The 23,849-nt window shown below is 35.5% G+C and overlaps 1 protein-coding gene across 1 annotated transcript; it reads left to right on the plus strand.

The window, feature by feature from the left end:
- The first annotated feature begins 1,207 nt into the window (after positions 1-1,207).
- On the plus strand, positions 1,208-23,252 carry TMEM67 (transmembrane protein 67). Its single transcript, XM_026050047.1, has 27 exons — positions 1,208-1,285; positions 2,407-2,500; positions 2,782-2,881; positions 3,391-3,460; positions 3,568-3,642; positions 4,277-4,339; positions 5,363-5,517; positions 5,646-5,751; positions 6,871-6,957; positions 8,995-9,060; positions 10,508-10,664; positions 10,793-10,916; positions 12,119-12,224; positions 12,939-12,995; positions 13,086-13,184; positions 13,636-13,734; positions 14,084-14,170; positions 14,524-14,623; positions 14,721-14,860; positions 15,875-16,015; positions 16,536-16,616; positions 17,937-18,053; positions 19,171-19,287; positions 19,370-19,474; positions 19,796-19,898; positions 22,452-22,594; positions 23,030-23,252. Exons 1-27 carry the CDS (start codon positions 1,229-1,231, stop codon positions 23,108-23,110), a joined length of 2,730 nt encoding a protein of 909 aa, XP_025905832.1. The 5' UTR covers positions 1,208-1,228; the 3' UTR covers positions 23,111-23,252.
- The last annotated feature ends 597 nt before the right edge of the window (positions 23,253-23,849 follow it).

The following is a 23,849-nucleotide window of genomic DNA, read 5'->3' on the forward strand; positions in this document are numbered from 1 at the left end:
CGCGGCGGCGGCGGGCGCAACCCCGGGGTCTGCCTGGGGTTCCTTCGGTTTGCGAGACACTCGTGCGCGGGAGCGCGGCTGAAAAGGCAGGGGAAAGATACAGACTGCCTAAAAGACAAAAGAGCCTGTAGTGCAAATACGGTACCTCAGTTATGCTRTATATCCAAGAGTCTTATATATGGACATTTTCTCTAGTTCTTTCCCACGTTTCTGTTCTTTAGCACTTCCAGAACTTGAAATTTCTCATCAAAACTCAAGATGTCTGAGATCTTCAATATCAGAGGCCTCTGGGTTGTGCACAGAGCCATCCTAGTCCCCCGTGGGGATTTGGGGCACACAACCCAGTGATGGTGCTAAGCGAAAAATGCAGGGTTGATGCTCGCTTTGCGTGAGAGACACGAGGGTACGATATCCTTTGTGATAGCTCAGGGCTTCAAGGACACGTATAAGTGCCTCCCATTCAAGGATTTAGACTCAGCAGCATCTTCTTGCAGCAGTTTAGGTAGCCTTTGCTCAGTCAGGTGCTTGTATCCCCTCTCATTCCCACCTGGAATTGCATGAGTCTGCCCATGAATTGGGAACCTCAATGGCCAGTTCGTGGCCGTGTATTCTGCTTCCAGGCCAGATGCCTAAAAGAGTTATGTATTATCACAGTGAATCTCACAACAAGTCTCTTTATTGATTTATACCCTCTGGGCTTTTTCTTCTTTGTGGATAACTGCATTTGGTGCCACCTGACTGAACAGTTGATCATTTTGGCTGACAGTGTTTCAGTAAAACTGCCTCATAAGGATACTCCTGATGCTTTAAAACCTTTCACAAAATATTACATGTATATGCACATGACTCTAAACAATGGTAAACACACACTATAAACCAGAATTGATTCTACGTATTAGTAAAACGTATTTAAACGTACAGAGACAGGGCCACACAGTATGCTGAGAGAAAAAAAACACATGGAAAAAACACCAACTGCTTTGGTGTGCCACAATAATTGTGTTTATTTTAATAATAAACACTAGGTCTGTTCTGTTACTCATTGGAAACTGTGATCCTGATGTATGGTTTTAAACTCTTTGAATAGCTTTTAACACCAGCTGTTGAAGTTGAAGGTAGAACGCAAACGCTCACGCCCCAGGTAACTTTTCTACCACTTGTATTTACACAGATTAAAAGTGAGTTATTTTTTGCAGGTCTTTCATGTGTCTGTCAGCCAGGGTTCAGGATGGTTTCTAATAATGGTGGGCCATCTGTTACTTGTGAAAAATGCCCAGAAAACATGGTGAGTATTTCATAGTATTTCACAGAGTTAAATTTCCATCTATCTGTGTGTTATTTTTCATTAATTTAAGATGAATTTGATAAACAGTCTTTTGATTTTTTACCTTGAAGACCGTTTTTTTTTTCTGTAGTGTTTATTTTCCTCTTACTGTTTCTGAGACACTTTTTAACTCTAAAATTGTGCTTTGGGGCAAAGTAAGATTATTATAAATGTTTTAATTTTGAATTCTCAGTTGCACATACTTTTGTAGTTTTCTGGCTGTCTTGACAAAGTAAGCTTAAATTTTGAGCAGTATTCACAGCAGTATTCACAGCATCGAGCCACAAGCACCAAACTTAATTACCAATAACTCCAATAAGTTAAATAAACTAACTCCAACTCTCAAGACACTACCCTGGTTGGGCAGATGAGGTGTTTAATGGTTAACTTGGCAATGCAACTGATTTCCCTCTCCTTTTCAACTTCTTCTTGCGAACTGAGAAAGTCTTGGAGGGATATCCACTGCCAGATTGATCTTGCTACTGCTTCTTTCTTTCTCCTGTAATGCTGTCAGTCATCTTTGATCCTAAGACAAAGCTCGTGCAAAGATAAAAAGAGGATAGGGGAGAAAGGAATAACATCTGTGCTATTCCTATACATGTTCCATTATTTTCATCTCCCTCCTCATTTTTCATCTGTTAGTGCAGCTACTTGTGGGATGTGTGTGTGTGTGCGTATGTGTGTGTGAGCTCTTTGAATCCGTGCAAGATGCCCTGTGACTGTATGAATTGCTATAGCTTGACTTAAGACTCTGCCATTTCCATTTCGCCTGTTTATGTGTAGATAAATATGACTTTTTCTGCATTGCTAGATTTATTGATTTTTTTTAATGCAGAATCTCTCTTTCATAAACCTAGCACCTTTAACCAACTCTTATCTTCACAATGGATGTTAGTTCATGTTTTTAGAATAACTTAAGAACATCCTTTTCATTCTCTCTTCCCAACATTTTTTTCCAATTTGGCCTTAAAGCTTCATGAATGTTACTAATGATGTATATATAAACACATTTTCTAGTAAATAACATATGCATCAGCCATTTTGCAAAGGTACTTGTGTAATAATTTTAACCTTTATTTTAGAGTGGAGTTACTAAAGATGGGTGGAATTGTATTACTTGTCCAAAAGGCCTAACTCCAGAAGGAAAATGCAGATGCCTTGATAATGAAATACTAGGTAAGAAACATGCAAATTTTGCTTCTTCATTAGGACTAAACTGCATAAGCATAAATATAAGTAACATATCTTTTATACGTATATTCATGTGCATTTGTAGTGGATGTTATTTGCAAGTTGTTACTTGCAGAGCTACTTGCAAGCTCTAGTTTTTTGGGGTTTTTTTATTTGCATTTATTTCTAAGATCTATGTAGTTTCTTTTTTCTTGGGCACTGTTTTTCACCTGCAAGACGTAGCGCATGTCATGCTGTTTTATCAATTGCTTTTCTTTTCTGCTTAGTGGAAAGAAGTATAGATGGCATTTTGCTAAATGAAGCCTTATGTRTACAGTGTAATGGAAGTGACCATTCATTCTCTGCTTCAGATGCCCTAGGAAATAGGTGAGTATTCTTGCTCCTTCTACACTGATAAATCTGAATTTGTCATGATCTGATATTTAAATGTTCATGAAACAACCTGTATCTATGRGGCAAAATATAAATATTTCTGACTAATAAAAATATTTTCTTTTGCATCTATTGAATACATTTTTAATGCTTAGTTTTAAAAACCAGGAGTTGAAAGCTCAYGTTAAAATCATTGAGATCACTTAAGTCTTTATATGACTATATATTTCTTTGCTTCAGTCTGACTATACATAGATTTTGGATTGGAAACAAATATATATTTTATTTTGATAATTAACTATTATATTTCTTGCTCCTTGACTGACAATGGGAATAATTTGGTAATGTTGTTTTTTGGATTTCAGTTCAAACTATGGATTTTTCTCACTGTATTACCAGACCTTTCCTATCTGAAAGATGGACTTTGTAATCTGTTTTTATTAACTATTAAATCGCATCCTTACCTACAATTTAAATGCCTTCTTTGTGCTTGTGATCTGTAGGTGTATAAGATGTGAACAAACATTCATCAATGCAAGCAAGTCTTGTGACTGCAGCAGCCCTAATATTTTAGTAAGTACAATAGATCTTAGTATAGACAGTATATATACTTAGTGTGTATATATACTTAGTATATATACTTAGATCTTAAGTATAACAGATCTTTTTCTCTTTTTCAGACTGGRGGATTATGTTTCAGTGCTAGTGAAAACTTGCCCCCAAAGGGAATTGCAACTGTTCGTTTCGGACAGATAGTAAGTGTGTTTATTTTGGAAAGTCTTTTTATTCTAAAGCATTATCAAGCTGTCTTTTTTGTTTGTTTGTTTTTATTTTTTTATTTTTAACAAGTCTTCGAAGTATGTTGCTAAAAGCAACTTTGCATGTAGTTGGTTGTTAAATGAGTTAGAGTCTTCTTGTNCAGGAATCAAACACTGAAAGGGTTTAATGTTTGTCTCACTCCTTTGTGAGGCTGTGTGGAGGTCATGTGCATGAGGATCTCCAACTTTATCCACTCCCGAGCCTTCATACTTGGGGAAAAAAAGTTATTGGGCTGTGTAGGTGTGGCAAAATATGGACAGGAAATACATCACAGTCTTGCTCTATATCAATAATAAAAAAAAAAAAAAAAAAAAGGCCAGGAATCTGCTTTTCCTCAAACCAAATATTTGTCTTGCTTTCTGAAAATCTCTAGCCTTCTAAATATTATCTTATTGAAAAAACGTCTTGTAATTGTGAAAGCTATTTCATAAATTTAGCTTAGTTTCGTAAGTTTAGCCCAAATATAAGTAGTTATAAAAACTGAAAAAAATAGTTGCACCTGACATTGTTTTTACTACACATTGAGTACATTGTTCTAAACAAAGACAATGAAACAGTTTTTATTTCCAGGGTATAACACTGATATCAGCATGGTTTCTGAAAAACCTACAAGCCTCAGCCTCTGCCTGTTGGGTAAGTTTTTAATGGGTTTGCAGTTTCTATAAAAGCAATACTCTTGTGTTAAATCTTCAAATTCCTCCAGCATGGGGCTTTCATCAGTGGAATTTATCTTCTTTTAATATGATGATGGACTGTAAGAAAATAATACATATACAGAATGTTTAGAAAGAATATAGGACACTGCTGGTGTTAGTGCAAGTCTTTACAATTGCAAACTTCACAAGGTGAATGCATGCTACAGAGAACATTGTGTGACTTCTAGATCCATAAGGTTGTGGGTTTTGTGGAACACCATGTACACGACTAGAAGAAATAAATCAGAAGTTTTAATTGGAATGATTTTAAGTCCCACGAGCTGCTGTTTTAAAAACAAAACGCTGCAGGAGTCAGTAGTTAGGTGAACTGTTGAATATATTGGGTAAGGGGTTAATTTTAAAATTATTTTTTCATATATTCAGTATTGATTGGCAGCTGGTTTGGGACTTTAAATTCATCATTATGTTCCAAGTTAGAAAAGAACAAACAGAGACCCATCGTTTTTGGCTTTGCTCTGTTTGATGCATGYGCACTAAACAGCGAGGTTGAGCCGCACAAAGGCTGTAGATGATGGCAAGTTAATATTTGCTCTGTAGACAACTGTAGTAAACTGTCAGCTTAGATCTTTGATGAGTCATCTTTGCCATACAACCTGGAAAGTGTAAAGGTTTTGAGTCTTCACTTTTTAAAAGCAGATTTTGACATTTCTGTCACATCATACTATTAGCGTTTGTAACTAAAATAAATTCTGAAAGTCAAGGTGTCTCAGGTATTGTAAAAGTGGAAGTATTGATTTCAAACTGCCATCCCCGGGTCTGAAAAAAATGCAGAACCTGAGTAGCTGGAGGAGAATATTGTGTGTCAACAAAACAAATCATCTTCACGTAAAATCAAGGGTTTGCAAATGACTCACTAAAGTTCATGTCAATTTTATAACTGTCTCAACAAAAGGAAGTTTGTGCTAATACTTGTATTCATTTTTGTATTTCTCTACTGCAGCTGTACTCCAATCTAACAGCGTGCCAAGCTCTTGGAAATATGTGTGTGATGAATATGAACTCATTAACTTCCTCAAATACTGATGCCTGTGGTTTGTTTCAGTATATTTATGCCAACACGGCAAGGCTAGGCATTGTTCATTCAATATCCTTCTGGTAAGTTACCATTTTAGCACTCCGTAAGAAAAAATGTCTCATAGAAATTAGTATTCTGAATGTTCTTTAATGTAAAACATATAAAGCATTATATTCCTGTAGAGAAAACAAATTGTAACTGTTTTTAGGAGACATAATCTGCCATGGCTTTATTACGGTGACCAGCCAGGATTAGCATCTCAGGTGCTCGAGACACATTTTCCTACACGCTTCAGTTTTAAAGGAGCAAATAAGGTAGGTTTTGAATAGCAGCATTATGGGGAATCAGAGAGAGGAAGGGGACATGATAATATGAAAAAGGGTTAGGTGTATTGCAAATACAACTCTACTAAAGATAAATGTTAGGAAATTAGTGTAAAAAAAGTCATTGTGAGTTTTTTAGGAAGGGGAAGGTGGTAATTAAATATAAAATYCCTAAGAAAGCTGATTTGACTGACTAGCATTATATAGATTTCATTTGTTAATCATCATAGATTTCATTTGTTAATACTCAACACCCCTTTATTCCAGAGGCCAAGAGATACATGCCTAAGTGCTGTGGCCAGGATCAGTTGTGTGTGATACAGGGAATCAAAAATACCACTTATTAAATCGTTATTATGTCCCTTGGGGGTTCTTCTCAATTGACAATCATGAACTTTTATTTGGGTAGATCTTTTTTGACCTTTGGGAGTTAATAGTTGCTTTAGTATTGAGTTGTGCTTCAGAATCTTGCTTACTTCATTTTACATAAATCTTCAGGAAAGCTGCTGCTTTTCACCTTTCACCATCTTTGTAGCTACTCTCTGTTTTCCTGGAGAGCTAACAGAAAACAAGTCATATTCGTGACATGCTGTAACTTTACTGCCATCTCCTTGGTGTCTGGGTACAGGGTCCTGTGCTGACAAGTTGTTTGTGCTGTGGTGGTGTCACACCACATTCTTGAGCTTAACTGATGGACACAGTGTTCTTTGTTACCAGTACAGGCCATCTGTTTAACCCTTTGCCTTCTGTTTCTTCTGATGCATMCACACATTTCCATCCATACTTCTTCATTCGGACCAACTTTAATAATTCTGTTGCAAATCTTTACAGGCTGAGTTGTATCAGAGATAGACTCAGTCTATCACTCCATCCCCCAAATTTAATATCAATTTTCAGTGAAGCTAGAGAAGAATTGAAAAGTATTTTAACAACAGTAAACTACCAGAACTAGTATTAAAATACATACAATCAAAGAGTAAAAATGAAACATTATGCTGAAAGTTCTAGGGAAGCATCACATGCTAAGACCTTTGTCCCTAGAATGTATCTATCTGCTTTATGGTGATTTTGCTTGTTTTTTTTTTTGTGTGTKTTTTTTTTTGTCATCAGGATATAAAACTGCAATTTATTGCAGCCTCCTTTGATGCAGAAGGAAACTTTCTTAAGTGGCAGAGTTTGGAAGGAGGAGTCTTACAGGTACATTAGGTTTTTARCTGCCTTCTCTTGACATGGTCATGTTTTGGTTGCCTTTAGTCAAGTTAATACAACAGCCAAGAGTTTGATAACTACAGTAGTGACAGTTCAACCTTAATATAAACACAGAACTAGATTAGGGAACATACCCTTTGATTCTTGCTCAGGATAATACCTCTAACTAATCACATCTAGAARTTCAGCAATATCACCCTCATTCTTTTCGCTAATACAAATTTTAAATACTGGAAAGCTCTAGAAAACACCAGTAATCATTTAGAACCAATCTCAGCTACTACCTCTTTCTTCCATTCAGCATACAGTTACCTGTGTACATGATTTATTACTAGCCTTCTTTTTGTTGATGAAGAAAGTGCATTCTTTAGCTCTCAGGCCCAACATCCTTAATTTAGCTCTGTACTTCTACAGAAGATTTTGGGAGGATACTGCTACCTGTGCTCCTCACACATCATGAGGACGCCAAGTACAGCAGTAATTATGTTACCAACAAGAGAAATAGAAAAACTGATTTATCAACTCCTTCTATTTTTCCTTTTTTTTTGTTGTTGTTGTGTTTGTTTGGCTTTTAAATATGAAATATATTCTCTAGCTAGTATCTGCCTGGCTTGATTACAGCATGAAGTTGTAAAATTTGCTGGAGACTTTAGAAAGGAGGAACACTGGTAATAAGCTACCCGGTACTCCTGGACACTACTGTTGCATTTCAGTGGCTCACGTACCTTACTCTTCAGCAGTTACATCCTGTATAGGGCGTAAGAAGGGCAGCAAAGATGCAGGTTTAAAAAAATGCAATAGTCATTAGCCCAACTGTTCAGCAGAAATTGGCAACTGTGAAACATGTCACAGACTGTCGCAGTCAGAGATGATCTAGGCACTCTCAGCAATCCCCTAGGCAGTCAGCAAGAATACTGGCGACAACAGTTAGGAATTGTCTGTCCCCTTTCTAGGCTCCTTGGGTCTCGGAGCTTGGAAACTACTCACACGTCATAGTGTCTATGGAGGTTTCAGGAAACAGTAGTGACTGCTGGTTGTTTCAGTGTTGTCYTAGGATGAACTGCCTTGCACCTGCCTCCCAAATTTAAAGGAAAACTAGTGCTGTATGAAACATGTTATTAAGCCTGTTGCTATACATAGAAAATGGTATGTTCTGTGTAGATGTTAAAGCTATATTTGGACATTAATTTCCCAAACGGAGAGTTTTTAGTAGCTATCAGAAATCAATGCAAAAGGAATAGCTCTTCTTTTTAAAATTTTAAAGGCCCTTTTTAAATGTAAAAGATGRTGCACAACAATAAGATGTTGCAGTGCTAAAGCAACCTCTGCTTAATTGCAACATTATGCACTGGAATTTCTTGTCATTGTCATTGTAAGATTTCCACTGTGCACAATTGCATTGTGTTTTATATAATCTTAGACTTGGTTTTCATTTTGGAAAAAATATCTTCCCCTCCACCAAGTGCAGTGCTCAGTTGGAATTTGGTCTGTTTTTACAGTTCGTGTTGGAATAAGCTGTTTTTTTACCGAAGAAAAAGTCTTACTGAAAAAGAAAAAAAAAATCTATTTCCATGATAATTTTGTTATTCTGCAAATATTAGCTTGAAAGAGCAAAGGTGGATGCAGAGTTCTTCTTCCATGGGATTCTTCTGTTTAACAAAAGCCAATAATGAAGCTTGGGGCAGGACAGTATTGTGYATTTAATATTCATTCCCCAAATAGGCTATTCTTGTTAGATGCTCCATTCCACATGTTTTAAGAAGCTCGGTGATAGAACTATAAAGTACTATGCAAGTGTCACCAAACTAAAACAACATTTTAAGAGCAATAGTATTATTATGGCAAATAACTATGTTTTCTCTTCAAAATCAATTCATCTCTTCTTAAAAACAAAATGGAATAAAATTCAGTGTATCTTTTATTGGAACTATAGGTACATAAACTGACTATGGTACCTATGAATACTTCACACTGTGAGAAAATTATACCTGTGAATTAACCTGATTATTAATATGTTTTGTTCAGCTTTGTCCTGATACCCAAACTAAACTGAATGCAGCCTATGTGTTCGGAACAACTTATGAACAAAATGTAAGTATGAGATGATGTTACAGTGAATTTCGAATTAAGTTACTTTACAGGTCATCAGTGATTGAGTCGTCAGTGTAGCTTATGTAATGCCTTAATTCTGACAGTYGCATGCAGTATTACAACTTTGAATTTTCCAGTCTCCATCTTTGACCAAAGTTCATACAGAAACAAGATATAAGACCTATTCATCCTGCCATGCCTGTTAACTCCTTAATATATTCCCTAATTTCAGCAAATTGAGTAAAGAGACTGACATCTTCACAAGAATGAAGTTCCTACAAGTTTTAGYCCAACAGATTTTAGGGGAGAGGAGGAGATTACTTTACTATCSTAACTATGGGAAAAGTTGTATTGGAAGCTCTGCTTACCAAACACCAGCAGAGCCAGAGGGGACAGGGCAGTTTGAACTGTCCCTGCTGTACTAAAACTTGAGCTTTTTTTACTTATATGCCACTGTCAGTGAGCCATGGACACGGCTGTGGCAGCATTAAGGTTTTGCAGTTATGTGTTAAAACTGGGGGTGGGAGAACAGCTATCTTATTTGTATAAGACTCTCTACATTCTGCATGTGTGCACAGCATCTATTTATTTATCCCTTAATGTTATTTATTAGCATGTTTACGTTCAAACCTCCTCCCCTAGGTGTTGCATTGTAAAAATATATTAACTGCTGTTTGGATGTTGTGAATGCTGTGTTGTGTAATAGCTGTCAAAGCTTTAGTCCTTGTAAACTACACTGGTTTTTGGATAATTTTGCCAAATATTTAAATATTTTTATTCTTTAAGTATTTATCATAGTAAGTGATAAAATTCTCTGGTCCATATATGTACATATATGTCCATATATGTACTGCAGACGACAAATTTATTTTCTCTTTGAATCATTGAACTGGTCCAGTTTGGTTAATTCTTTTTGTTTTTTTCCCCAAAACTTTTATATTTACTGTATTGATATATTACTCCTGAGTTTAAAATCAACACCTGTAAATATTAATTTACTAATTTTTAAAAATATAATTATTTTCATGACCTATATACCTCACTCTTTTTTCCCCCTACAGCTTTCAGGAAAGTCTAATTGAAATGTCATATGACTGTTGAAGGATTGCATGGTAGTTCACTATCCAACTTCATTTCTAATTTCTTGACTTTAGTATTTATGCTGTTTCAAATTATATGTCTCTGAAGTTTCCTAGAATATGTTTTCCTGATCCTAATTCCTAATCCTTTTCCTTTTGAAAGAATGATAGCAAATTTAAATTCTCTGTTAGTCACTCTGGTCAATTGTGGTATTTCCAAGAGGTTTGTGTAGTATAAGGACTAATTATTATTTGCTTAGACATAGCTGGAATGCTTTGACTTTTACAAAGTATATGGGATAGGTGTTACAATATATTTATGGGGAAGAATCTGCAACTTTTTATGCTATTATTTTATTTTCCTCTAGTGCAAAATTCCAATTTCAAAGATTTTAGTGGATTTTGCTAACCCAGTCTTTTATGACACATTCCTTCAATATAATGATGATGAGGGAAAGCAGTATCTTTGGGATGTGCCAGTTTTAAACTTGAATCTTCAATACAATGAAATGTTTGTGAATCAAGGTAAGAATATTTACTATTTAATCTTGAAAGTATATTTAAGTAATATTTATCACTTTAATTAGTTTTCTTTCCTTTTGTCTCTAAATTACATTTTATAAATATTGCATGACTACCATATTTTTTCCAAGGCAGCAATATGAACAACTGGCTTTTGACGCGTCGACTTTTTCTGGTGGATGCACTAAGTGGAAAGGATAATGACTTGGGAAAATTGCCAAGAATAATTCGAATTGCTAGCAAAATAACAATAAGGTAAATAAATACATACCATATATGGTGGTACAGATAAAATAAAGTCAATCTTGTTGTGTCCCTGCTCGAGCAGGGGAGTTGGACTAGATGACCTCTAGAGGTCCCTTCCAACTCTAACTATCCTGTGGTTCTGTGTGATTCTGTAATCTACATTTTATTGCATCTTAAAGGAAATGTGTGTTATTGTGCTGTTCCTAATACATTCTGTGCTTTTTTTATTGCATACTTAGAGTAGGAACAGGTTGTTTTGATGATTAATTGAAAATACATAACCTTGATTTGAGGGGTTTAGAATTGCTGTGGTTACTTCCTGTTCAAGAGGACTACATGTGCATGAAAGTTAGCAGGCAGCTTTTGGAAGCAGGTGATTTCTAAGACCTAAGGCCTCCTCTTTCCAATGTGTCTGTCACTAACTATGGAGGAATGTTATTTCATGCTCCATGTTCTTCTTTTGCAGCATTTTTACAAGCTATTGCTTATAAATACTGTCCTACAATCTAATAGTCTTGTAGTCATATAACTGCACTTGTGAGACTGCCTCTGGGAGTCATTACCATTTCTCTATTTCAGTTAGAACATGATTTGGAAGAACCATTTTCCTTTGTAGTGTAATGCATTTTTCAGAGATGACTGAATAAAGTTGAGATCCCTCTTGTACTTACTGCAGTTCTTGACAATATATTAGTTAGGAGTAGCAAGGACTGCTGGGGCATGTAGGTAATTGTCCCTAGGATTCATTTCATGTACTCTACTTATTTAGAATTGTACGTTATATTATTTTGAAAAATAAGGATCAATCAGGTATGTTAGGAGAACCCCTTGAAAAAAAAGAATAATGCCAGAGATTCAAAATAAGCATAGAAAAGGTAATTCTGTAATATTTTGAGAAAAAGCAGCTTTTGGAATTGACTTCAGTTGCAGCTATTGTCATGGGAAATACAGATAAAGAGTGATTTAAGATATTTATTTACAAATGAGTAATTCTCTCTAGATTTTCTTTTATGTGTTTTTATTTATGCCTTTTATAGTCCAGTCACTTTAAACTATGAATTGCCTTGTCATTGGGTTTGTAATTCACATTTTATCAATTATGTTGTTTTGTTGTTTCGAATTTTCCTGTTTGTACAAGCTTCAATCAATACTTTCCAAGCAGCTCATCCATTTTGGAGGTTAAAAATAATATTCTGCTTTTATTTCTGCAGTGTTCGTCTGGCAACACCTACTCAGAAGGGAACTATCTACCCACCACTAATTACAGTTGCTTACACGGATGTGCTTATCCAAAACCCTGACACCCAGAGTGTGACGGTGAGGAGTTTGTGCTATTTTTAATTGATCAGAATTGTTCATGGTGCTTTTAGTTCTGTTAGAATTCTAGTTAAGAGGACTGTTTTTCTCAGTGTGAAATGAAATAAGCAGTTTCTAGTTCTACACAATTTAGAGGTTGGAAATTTTCACTAAAACTTAAAGCTTTTAAAGCAAAGCTGTCGAAGTATTTTCTTTTAAATGGATCTTATTTGAGTCCTTCTTAAATTAAAATACCTAGAATTTTACAATCGGTGGTGTAATGATAAGTTAAACTGGAGGAGTGCAAATTTAAAAATATGTGCACAGAAAATAACCAGGGCAGTGATCTGAAAGTAGCAGTATTTTAATCAAAAATTAGTGTAATTATATTTACTGGAAATTACTCTTAAAAAAAAAATGACAACTACCTTTTGAAGCAAAGTCTGCACAATTGTAAGGGTTATAATCAAGTGTAGCTCCCAACATGGGCAGGGTAGAGGTCCATTCCAAGCAATATCCCTGGTAAAACCCGTGTGGGTTTCAGTTCCCTCCTGCCTTGAGGGTGGCAGAGCACCTGGCAGCACTGAGTGTGGTTCTGTTGTGTACACTGCACTTCTGCAGTAGTCCTAGATGGGGACTGGCACCAAAYATAAAGTAGTACAACACCACTGACTGTAATCACTGTAGCATTTCAGAATTTCTGCAAATATTTACTTCTCATATTTTAATATTCAGGTTTCCTTCTCGGTCATTTATGAGATGAATCAGTCAGAGGCTCAGATTCAGACTGATGTAAGTAGTTGTCCTTTAATATGTTGATTTATGATTTGCTTACATTTGTCTCTTTAAAAATGTCTGCAAATAATTTTTCCTTCTCCCCAGATCGCACTGGGTGTGTTGGGGGGACTTGCAGTTTTGTGGTCCCTGCTCAAGACTGCAGGCTGGAAGAGGCGAACGGGAAGCTCCATGATTGACTTGCAGGTATAAAGGGCTGGGGACCTAAGCGAGGATGTGTTTTCCTATCTCCATGGAGATCTTTGCTATCATATTGTGTAATTATTTTGTTTCTTATGGTAGCTGAAATGATTTATAGTTGTTTATATCTAGCTGCATGGAGCTATGAAGTTCTAGGATCACAAATAGTTTTTTGTCACCTCTTTTGGCTTCAAGTATTTTTAAACAGAGCAAATCTGATCAGTTATACAGTTTTATTAATTTTCAGACTAATTCTCCTGTGAACAAATACCAGCTAATAGGAGTTTCAGATAGTAATTATACCATAAATACATGAACATGTGAGAAAAATTCTGTTGGGGCTTCTTTTCAGTAATAGAGTTTACTAGTATGAGCTGCATAACAGTTAATAGGAGTGCACTGTATACATTAGTTAACTAGTTTTACAGACTTGAACAATGTTCTTTTACAATTACAGACAGTTTTGAAGTTCTTACTGTTCTATGCTGGAGACCTTGCCAATGTTTTCTTTGTCATCACAGTGGGTACAGGAATTTATTGGCTTCTATTCTTCAAAGTAAGTCTTTTTTCAGATTTTGTTATTATGAATACTTACTAATAATGCATAAATTTTAAAACAAAAATTCATTTTCTTTTGTCTTTTTTTTTCTTTTTTTTTGCCTTTCTGGTCAGACAGTTGAGGCAAGTTACACATGTTGTTCTGTGTGTTTAAGTTTTCAGCCTATTACTTTCCTTAGATTTCCTTGTGCTTGCAGTTTGCTTAGTAATGATTTAAAATTTTTGCAAATTTGAAAAATTACAGATAAACCGTGGGTCATTTTCCCCAGAAGATATTCATTCTTAGGCACTTAATATGTTATTACATATGCCATCTATGCAGTTTCAATATAGCTTCTCAATTATAGGCTCAGCAATTTGTCTCTGTCTTTTTACCACTTCCATCTCAAGAAGAAGATTTTGTTACATACGTGGGATGTGCTTTTAGTCTGAAGGTATGCATTTTTTCTTTGGAATTTGAGATGTTTTACACATGCCTCTATATTTTCACTAGACTTTTTTTAAAAAGTATCTTGTACAGTGGATGTTATTAGTTTATAGAGGTAAACAGTCATTTTAACTATATTCAGCTGACCCATTATAGTGTCATTCATGATCTTTGATATGATTTAAAATTGTTCCAACCCTATTTTTTTTTAAGGTATATAAAATTAAATAAAAATGTTGCAGTGTCAGGTATAGTCGAGAGTATTTTTTACTGTATTTAATGAAGAACATGTACTTACAATGACTTAGTTTGCCTATATACTCTTGCTTGTTCAAATTACACTTCTTTTTTGATCCTTAGGCATTGCAATTATTACATAAATTGGTTTCACAACTTACTGTAGATGTTTTCTTTATTGACTGGGAACGACCCAAGGGGAAAGTTCTTAAAGCAGTTGAAGGTAACTCAAACTGAACTTGTATACACAGCATGGATTCAGCTCTGCTGTTACTCTTGGATATTAAATTTCAGAGCTTAATTATTTTTGTTGTTTTTAGGTGAAGGTGTTGTAAAAAGTGCAGCTGCACCTGTGAGTATATGGAGGACATATTTTATAGCAAACGAATGGAATGAAATTCAGACAGTGAGGAAGATAAATCCCCTCTTTCAAGTGCTTGCAGTTGTTTTTTTTTTGGAGGTATTATTAATAATAATATTTTTTATAATTCACCACCATAATGTAACAGAGTGTTTCTTAGTTCTGCTAGTCCTTATGTTAATAGAAGGAACTGTAAATTCTTTTGGAAAAAAAAGTTACCTTTAGTAATTTACTAGAATAAAGTAAATTCTAGTAAGAGAATTTACTCTAGAATAAGTTCATGTTTTGGTATGATTTTGAAAAATCTTAAAAAAAATAAACAACTTTTAATTTCCTTGGATACCTTTATTGGTTTTGTCTTTTTTTTTTCTTTCTTTAACTAACATGTTACCCTAAATGGCTAATTCATTTAACTAATGAACTTCATTTAACTCGAAACTAATTCATTCGTGTACACACTCAATTCTTTATTTGACTGCTTGCTCCCTTATGCCTTATGCCTTGCTTATGTTACCTGAACTGGAGCTTCTTTCCTGCTAATTTGTTACAGTGACCTTTTATAAAGCAGGAAATGAAATCTGCTAGTTTTCTTCTTGATATTATAACATAACCAATTTTTTCTCTTACCATTTTTTTTTTAATTATTTAAAATAGTTTTAGCTATATAGACAGTAGAGGAAAATATATTTCCATTTGATAAAAGCAAAACCTCATTTTTTTACATTTGAAAGATCAAAAATATGCTTCAGCCCAGAAAGACACAGAGCAGAAAGCTAAAATCCAGCAGAGTTAAATCCCCATGCAATTTTATCTGTAGAATTTTACAGTTTGTCGATATAATTGTGTGGACTTGTCCTGAGTTTTGCCTTTATATGTGTGTTTCTGTATCACATTCAGATAACACGTACAATATATGCTTTTCTAAATAATAATGCTGGATCACACAATAGGACTCTATTAAATAAAACATACAAATTAATTTTAAATAAAATTAAATAACAAGCATGTCAGCTCTGTTTTTCCTGATTTTTTCTTTTTTGCTTTCTGTTACAACAGAAACAACAGAATCCTAAGTATTTCCATCCATTGCCTCCATGTTTCCTATTTCTGCAGGTGGTGGGATTTTCCAACCTGGCTTTAATGGATTCCTCCTCCAGCCTGACACGGAGCAGCGCGGGTTACGTGGCTCCCTGGAGCCGCGTGCTGAGGTTCGGCGTCTCGGCGGCGCTCTGGCTGGCCATTGCCTTCCTCCAGGTGAGTGACATGGGCTCCAGATGGTGAAACAGCAGGGCAGGGCTCATGTCCTGGAGCTGGAATTTATCCTTAGGCCACCAGCACTACTCCACAGAGCACTAAGTCAGTTCTTACCTGCTTTGCTGCTGTTAGACTTACAGCTTCTAACTCCCAGCTGGTGCGGTGGCTCATTGCAACTCAAAATGAATGTTCTGAGTTACGAGAGATCTTCATAAGTTCAGAATGAACTTCAAAACTTCATATCATAGTAATCTTCAGTCTCCACAAGAAACACTTATGAACTACTTTGTTTCAGATACCCTTGAAGCAACAGCAAGTTCAGAACAAAAAGCAGGTTATTGCTAGAATTCTGCTTCATAAGGGAAGGGTGTTAATCCCATTTCTGGGGGTAGTGCAGAGATGGCCACTATTGAAATGTGGCCATGTGGCTGCTAAGCTTTGAAATTTACTGCATTATAATTCAGAAAATGAAGCCCAGTCTGGTGAACTAATAAAGTAAAATGAGATTGCTTTATTTCAGATTATATATTTTGCCGTGTTTTATGAAAGATTTGTGGAAGATAAGATTACACAATTCATTGATTTGTGCTGCATGAGCAATGTAAGTATTTCTTGATGTAACTTCTGTAATGACAGTTTAAATAGGATATAAGATGGTTTAAAAAATATTAAATAGGATCCATTTGTTTACTTTAATCAGAGATCACTAGCTAATACCCAAAATCTTTTTTTTTTTTTTTTTTTTTTTTTTTTTTTTTTTTTTTTTTTTTTTTTTTTTTTTTTTTGGCTCTCTTCATTCAGGAGAAGATTCTAGAATCAAAGATATCAATATGTCCTTTTTGTCATCGGATTGTTATTTGAAGTCATATGCTCATACAGAACTACACAGTACCAGATTAGGACAAAATTAGCCATGTAATTAGCCATGTAACTATTTACTACAGTTCTTTCCTCCACATTTTAGTACTTTTGTTGTTTAGACAGAACTGTTTTGCTTTTAATTAATGTATTTACATTCAGTTTATGCCCCTAGCTTCTGGTTATCCCTCAACCCCTCCATTGCACGGTTTTCTCTCCTGGAGAGTTACCACCTTTCTCCTGCACTTTCACTTACCTCTGAACTGCTCCCCTTTCTCTAGTCGAAACACGGGTCTCCAAGCTTTGTGCTACAGAAACTCTGGGATAACAAAAGGCTGCAGTCAGGGCAGATTTCCCCGGGGATGTTGTGGAGTCTCCTTCTCTGGAGATCTTCCAAACCCACCTGGATGCCGCCCTGTGCCCCGTGCTCTGGGTGTCCCTGCTGGAGCACGGGGTTGGACTGGGTGATCTCTAGAGGGCCCTTCCAACCTCAACTATCCCGTGATTCTGTGATTAGGCCAGAACTTTTAAAACTACAGGTATTAACTCCTTCTGTTAGCCTTGGTTCTTACTTCTCCATGAAGCTTCTAGGTTTTGTTGGCTGAACCCAGGGTAGTGAGGCCAGAGGCCATAATGGAGAGTTAATTTTGTACATTGTATGGCACAATCGCATTGTAATATACTCCTTGAAATTCCATTCCATACAGTCCCCTAATCGCTCAGCTGAAGTTGTCCCTGGTACTGTGCATCACAGAAGTATCTTTTAAATCCAATAAAAGCTAGTATCTTTGCTTAAAAAGTGTTTTAATTTTTCAACACCATGGAATTAATAGTGATCCTTGCAGTTAGTGAACTAAACCTGAAACTGGTTTGTCTCAAGTAAAACATAGATTTAACTTATATGTGAGTTAGAAAATGTTTTTCTGTCTTATGTATTTGATACCTGCCTAAATTGTATTTGTTGTATGTCTGCTGTTGTTGATGTCCACTGTGGATTGAGAAGTTCAAAAATAGAAAAGATGCTGTTCTAAATAAGTGTTCTTCTCTTCCCCCTGCTTTCTAGATTTCAGTGTTTCTCCTGTCACACAGCTGCTTTGGTTATTATATCCATGGCCGCTCTGTGCATGGACATGCGGATACCAATATGGAAGAAATGAGTATGAATCTAAAGAGAGAAGCAGTAAGTAAAAGTAGTAAAATTTACATCTGTTCTAATTATTCATAAAAAACTTGGCAATATGTGGTCACACTTGTGCACTTTGTTGCACTGAGTTACCTTTTTTTTTTAAATATCAGCTGTTGTTCTGTAAATAAATGATTTATTAGTTCTTCTTGTAATTAGTTCGCCTCCTTTCCTCCTTACTATCTTTCCTTATGATCTCATAGCTGAAAAATTCCTGTTTTTCTAGTATTTTTTTCTCTTGTATATGTATCATCTTTTGGATACCGAAGTCTTGTGTACGCTCGTGGTAACATTTGATAGATGCACTTTAAGGGGCTTTCATGAAATGAAGACCCCCTACCAAATATCTACTTTTATAATAATATTTTATATTTCATATATAGCTCTCTGGTGACATAACTATGCTTTACAGCCAACCATTTGAATAATGAATAAGATTACGTAAATGTTATTATAACATCTGATACCGYATTGGAGCAACCTGCACTAAATATTTTATCTTGCATCCTAGTAGTAAGAAGCAAATATCCTAGATAAAGGATATCAATAATTTAATGATATCTGACCAGAAAAAAAAAAAGGCATGTAAAAAATGAATCTCAAACACTGAATTGCAAAGGAATATTTTAAATACTATTTTTGAAATGCTTGTTTGCTTCTCTTTTTCCTACTTTTTTTGCCCTATTTCTTATTTTAATGTAATTTAGGAAAAAGCATATTTTACCCATGGAAATCTTGAGGTTTTGTAATCTATTAGATTTTTGAAATCTGTTAAGTAAGTTTTGAGAAAGTYGTGGAAAAAGTGRAAAATCCAAAGCATTAAACAAAGCRGGAAAAATACAAAATAAACTATGAATACAAAACAAATGGCCTGAGAATGAATGTCAAAAGATATTTTAAGATATGTAATCAACTGAACATAAGTGAGACGGGGAATATGGCTTTGTGACAGCAGGGGTCAGGATTTCATGTCCTAAGGAAATCTTGCTCTAAGTGCAGTGGATTTAAGTATTTAAAGCTGTAAAGCAGTATATGTACATGAAGGATAAATGAAAATATTGACTTTTCTGCTCTGTATGTGAATGATATTAATAATATTAATTTACAATTATAGGAGAATCTGTGTAGTCAGAGGGGTTTGATACCAAATACAGATGTCCAGACATTTCAGATTTCCATTTCAAGGAAAATGAGACTGCAGTATGACAGGATTCATGAAACCCTAACAAGGGTAGGTGAGATACTTGTGTTCTGTAAATGTTAATTAATGTGTGTGTTTTTTCCACTGAAGTCTTGGTCGTGTTATATTTCAGAGACGTGGTCCTGCTAGACTGTTGGACTCATCTGCAAATACTTTTGAACAAAATATCAAGGCATACAACACCATGAACAAATTTCTTGGTTCATTTATTGATCACGTATGTATATTGACATGTATATATTAAGGAAAATTTAATGAGTAGAAATGAAAAATTACTATTCTGAAAGACTATAATTTCTCTTTAAGTGTAGGTACTTAAAGATTTGTTATTAAAGACTTTATGCAACTACAACACTGGTTAGTTCAAGATAAAAAAAAAAAAAAAGTACTGCCCAGCAGTGCAGCCTGCTCTTCTAACAACAAATGTTTTTTTGTTATTCACTTAGAATAGCTCTAAATGATGGGTCTGTACTCCACCTTTGTAACAAGCATTGTTCCTCTGAAATCTTAAAACCAGAAGTCTTTTCTTTTTGTATAGGTTCATAAAGAAATGGATTATATTGTAAAAGATAAGTTGCTGCTTGAACAAGTTCTTGGCATGGAGTTCATGGAACCAATAGAGAAAAGTATCTTCTACAATGGTAAAAGGACGTGCGACTTGCTGCTTATGCTACTRTAACTGTGTGTTTTTCTGTGTGGTTTATGCCACAGGATTTACAATCTAAACTGAACTCTACAGCAGGAGAGGCAATTAAACAACAGCTTGGGCAGGAGGTGTTTAAGACACTCAGTGTTCACCAGGTTGATGCTATGCCTAGATTACAGAAATCTTGTTTATAATTTCTGCTGTTTGACTGAAAGGATACTGCTCCTGTGATGTGCATGTGTTTATGTGGTGATCTCTGGACTAGCCACCTAGATCCACTGTCCACTTCGTAAAATGGAAAGAAGACCCCCAATACTATTGAAACAGTTCAGCAGTATGCTTTTTTATAAAACTGATTTTCTTATGAGATAATTAAAAGTACAAGTATGAAAAATTTTCTGAAGATTGCAGTGAGGAAGTTCTCATAGAATAATTGCTATTAATGCACAACTYATCCTTCACCATCAAGTTGGGCAAAGTTCAAGTCCTTGGGGTTCTTGAATATTTCMTTTTGAAGCATTTTAAACATTGCCAATGCACCAAAAATGAGTATTCAAATAGGAGCAGGGATGGCACCAGCTCTGGTTCTTGTCCCTGAGGTTTGCAGAAGCAAACACAGGCTTGTGTTCTCCAGGGTATCCTTCCTTAATCCTGAGCCCACCCTAAGGCTACCTGTAAGTATTTCCAAGTGATCATTACCTAAGTTACAAGATAGATTTATTGACAGTTCTTGGCCAGCTGTTAATGTTAAACCTAGGTTCCTAAAGGTGAGTCCCTGGGAAATTGATGCTATTAAACACAAAGGTTCCAAAATCTTAATCTACTCATCRTTACTGGCAGGTGAGTAGACAGGTGAGTGTGACAGTGATGCTCACCCAGGGTTAGGGCCTCCCCTCCCAACGTTCTGAAACTTTAATTCTGTCATAAGGTTCTGTCTGGGGAGCAGGGTCCATGCTAAAATGGAACATCAGCTATGAACACAGGCTGAGGCACACTTTGATTCTCACCCTTCAGCTTTGCAGAGTGCATCAAAAACACGTCTTTCCAATCTGTAGAATCTCATTTTACCCCTGGTTTATCATCTGCACAAAAACTTTTTGTAAATTCATCAACCATAATGTCGCACRTCCTCATTTTGAGTTCCTCTCCAGTGTTAATGTTCAGAAAATCTAAATCATATCAGAACTATACTTATTCAGAACCATACCTCTTTCCAGGTGACCAGTCCCCATCTTAAAAATATGTTTTGTTCTTATGTAATAGCAATCCTCAGTTTAGATCCCCGAGCTGTGCAGAACTTGCTCTGACCTCTCTGTGATAGCAAGGCTGCAAAAGCTGAGCCCTGTCTGGAACCACATGCCTTGCTATAAATACAGTTAGGAATGCAGCACATGGCCCACAGCTAAGTAGAAGCTGTGGCCCTAGGCGGTTCTAGTACCAGCTACACATAATTCATCAAAGGCTTGGGATCTCCACCCATACCGTTATGAAACACGGACTCTAGTAATGAAAATGGCCAGATAACCAGTTTCTGCATTAAAACTACAGGTAGGACTTTCAGTGKCCCAAGTCTGTGACTGCATCTTTCAGCACCCATCGCTCCAAAGCCTTACTCCAAACCTCAGTTGTATACGGCTATGTATACATATGTGTATACAAGTGTCAGGTGTGCAGTCATGATGTGTATTAAACATGATTACACCCCATACACATCATGTATTAATGTACATGTTTACATGTATCATAYAAACATGCAGATAAACAATGATGTTATTCCCAAACCATGCACTGTTCAGCAAAGGTTATAACTCCCAGCACTGATACAAACACAYTGCTTGAGGGCTTAGGTTGTGCTAGTTCTCAGCAGTTTAGATATGGATCGAGGTTAATAAGGGACCCATCAAATCTGGAATGAAAACATGCTTTTGACAGTAGAACTTGCATCACATCTGTTTTTCTGAAGAAGCCTAGAGAAGGAACAGAATGTCTTTTTTTTTTCTCTATTTGCTTGCTTTAAGTATTTCTCTTTTGAGGGTGGTGCTTGTAGTTTGGCTACAAACCTTCTTAGGTATTTTAATCTTAAAAGATAGGTTTCCAGGGAAAAAAAAGATACGTTTCCAGGGAAAATATTAACCAAATTAGCAAAGATAATGTTAAATGCTGAGGCTGCACTTTAAAAAAGGCTCTAAGCATGCCTTTTATTAGTTTGTTGAACGAGGCCAGAGTTAGCACAGAGTTAGCACTAAGATATTCAACACCAAGCAACTTTGATCCATTTATGCCTTTTCTTTTTAAACAAACTGCTTCATTTGTCTGAGTGAATAGAGGTTTATGGCTTTTATGTGTGTGTGTTCTCTCAGTATAAAGCTATTTTACCAGTAAAGTATTAGTTTTGCTTAAATGTATCACAACTTTTTAATGGTATTTTCTTGCTCAGGCTTTCCTTTTTTGACAGTTTTATCAGTGTGGATTGACAAACTTCATAAAGATGCACTTTGCAGAAATAATCTTTTTAATTTTTTTTCAAAAAACGATTTTGTTCATCTAGATGAGAGACACTCTTTCACTGATGTTCTCTATTATGGCAACGAGACGACACTGCTCATCTTTGATATCCTGTTTTTCTCTGTTGTGGATCTGGCTTCCCAAAGTTTTGTTTTAGCAGCTATTCTCACATACTTGCAACAGGAGGTAAATACATACATTAAAATCTAACTCATATTTTTTAAGTGTGGGTTGGTATGGAAATTTCTATCATTTGTTAGATAGTTAAGCTCTGTAAGCAGTAGGTTGTAGTTGGAGCTTATAAAGCCGCCTTTTGATTTTGTGTGTGTGTGTAAAGTAGACTTTTATGAGAGATTAGTTTTGTTCTCATACATGTCATGAATGAATAGGGCAGAAATAGCTTTCAACAGAAAATAAAAGTATCAGACAACATTAATCACAGTTAGTTAATATTTCAGGGTGGAATTATTTTTTAAATTACCAGAGGAGCTAAGCACCTAAATCATAAAGAACATGTCAGTGAATTACAGATTATATGAATTTGTTGTTTTTATGTTAGATATTGAAATATGGCATTTTAAATATTCTACTTTTAATACAGTATTTGTAAAATATTCTTAGATATTTAGGTTTATTCGTAATACATTTGGACAGAAGAATTTGGCATCCAAAACCTTGGTGGATGAAAGATTTCTCATTTAATTGATTAAGAATCACAGAATCACAGAATGTTCAAGGTTGGAAGAAGAGGAGGAGCTAATCATGSAAGTCATATCCAGGAGCAAAGCACCTCTGATCTACAGGTTTACTGTAGTACACTTTTGAATAGTAGTGTGATGATTTTGACATTTTTATATTTTTGTATTATTAGGTTTTATCTTTGTGTAGCAGAAAATATTTTTAAATTTGTGAAYACTAAGCTGTAACCCTCTAAAAGGAAAAGCATAAACATAAAAAGTATAAACAGTCAGAGGTAAAGTTATTTTATAATTAAAATAAACTTAGGGGCATTTACTAAGATATGGACTGTTCACCTTGAGGTGATAATTTTTATGTACTTGTCAGGAGAGTTGGTCATCTCCTCARGTTTCTGAAAATGACTGAAATCTTTTTTTTTTTTTTTTTTGAGATATGTTTAGTAAACATATTTCATGTCCTATAGGATGTGTTGAATTAAACTAGCAAGTATTTCAAGAGGACCATTTAAAGGCCACTTACTTATAGTGGCATTGACTTGAATTTTTTATTTCTATTTATTGGCATAGTATTACCTACTTTTATCTCTTCCCTTTGCATTTACCTAACTTACAGTTTTCCTTGGGTGTGGAATATATGTAATAAAGCTCTGTGTATTKGAGACACAGTTGGCATTGCAGCAATACAGAAGAGATGCAAGTGACAGAGCAGGGGAGAAGATGGTGGGTATCTTTGTTCTGTTCCT

This window comes from Nothoprocta perdicaria, unplaced genomic scaffold, assembly GCF_003342845.1.
Source record: "Nothoprocta perdicaria isolate Ctin4 unplaced genomic scaffold, notPer1 scaffold_64, whole genome shotgun sequence".
Lineage (NCBI taxonomy): Eukaryota > Metazoa > Chordata > Aves > Tinamiformes > Tinamidae > Nothoprocta > Nothoprocta perdicaria.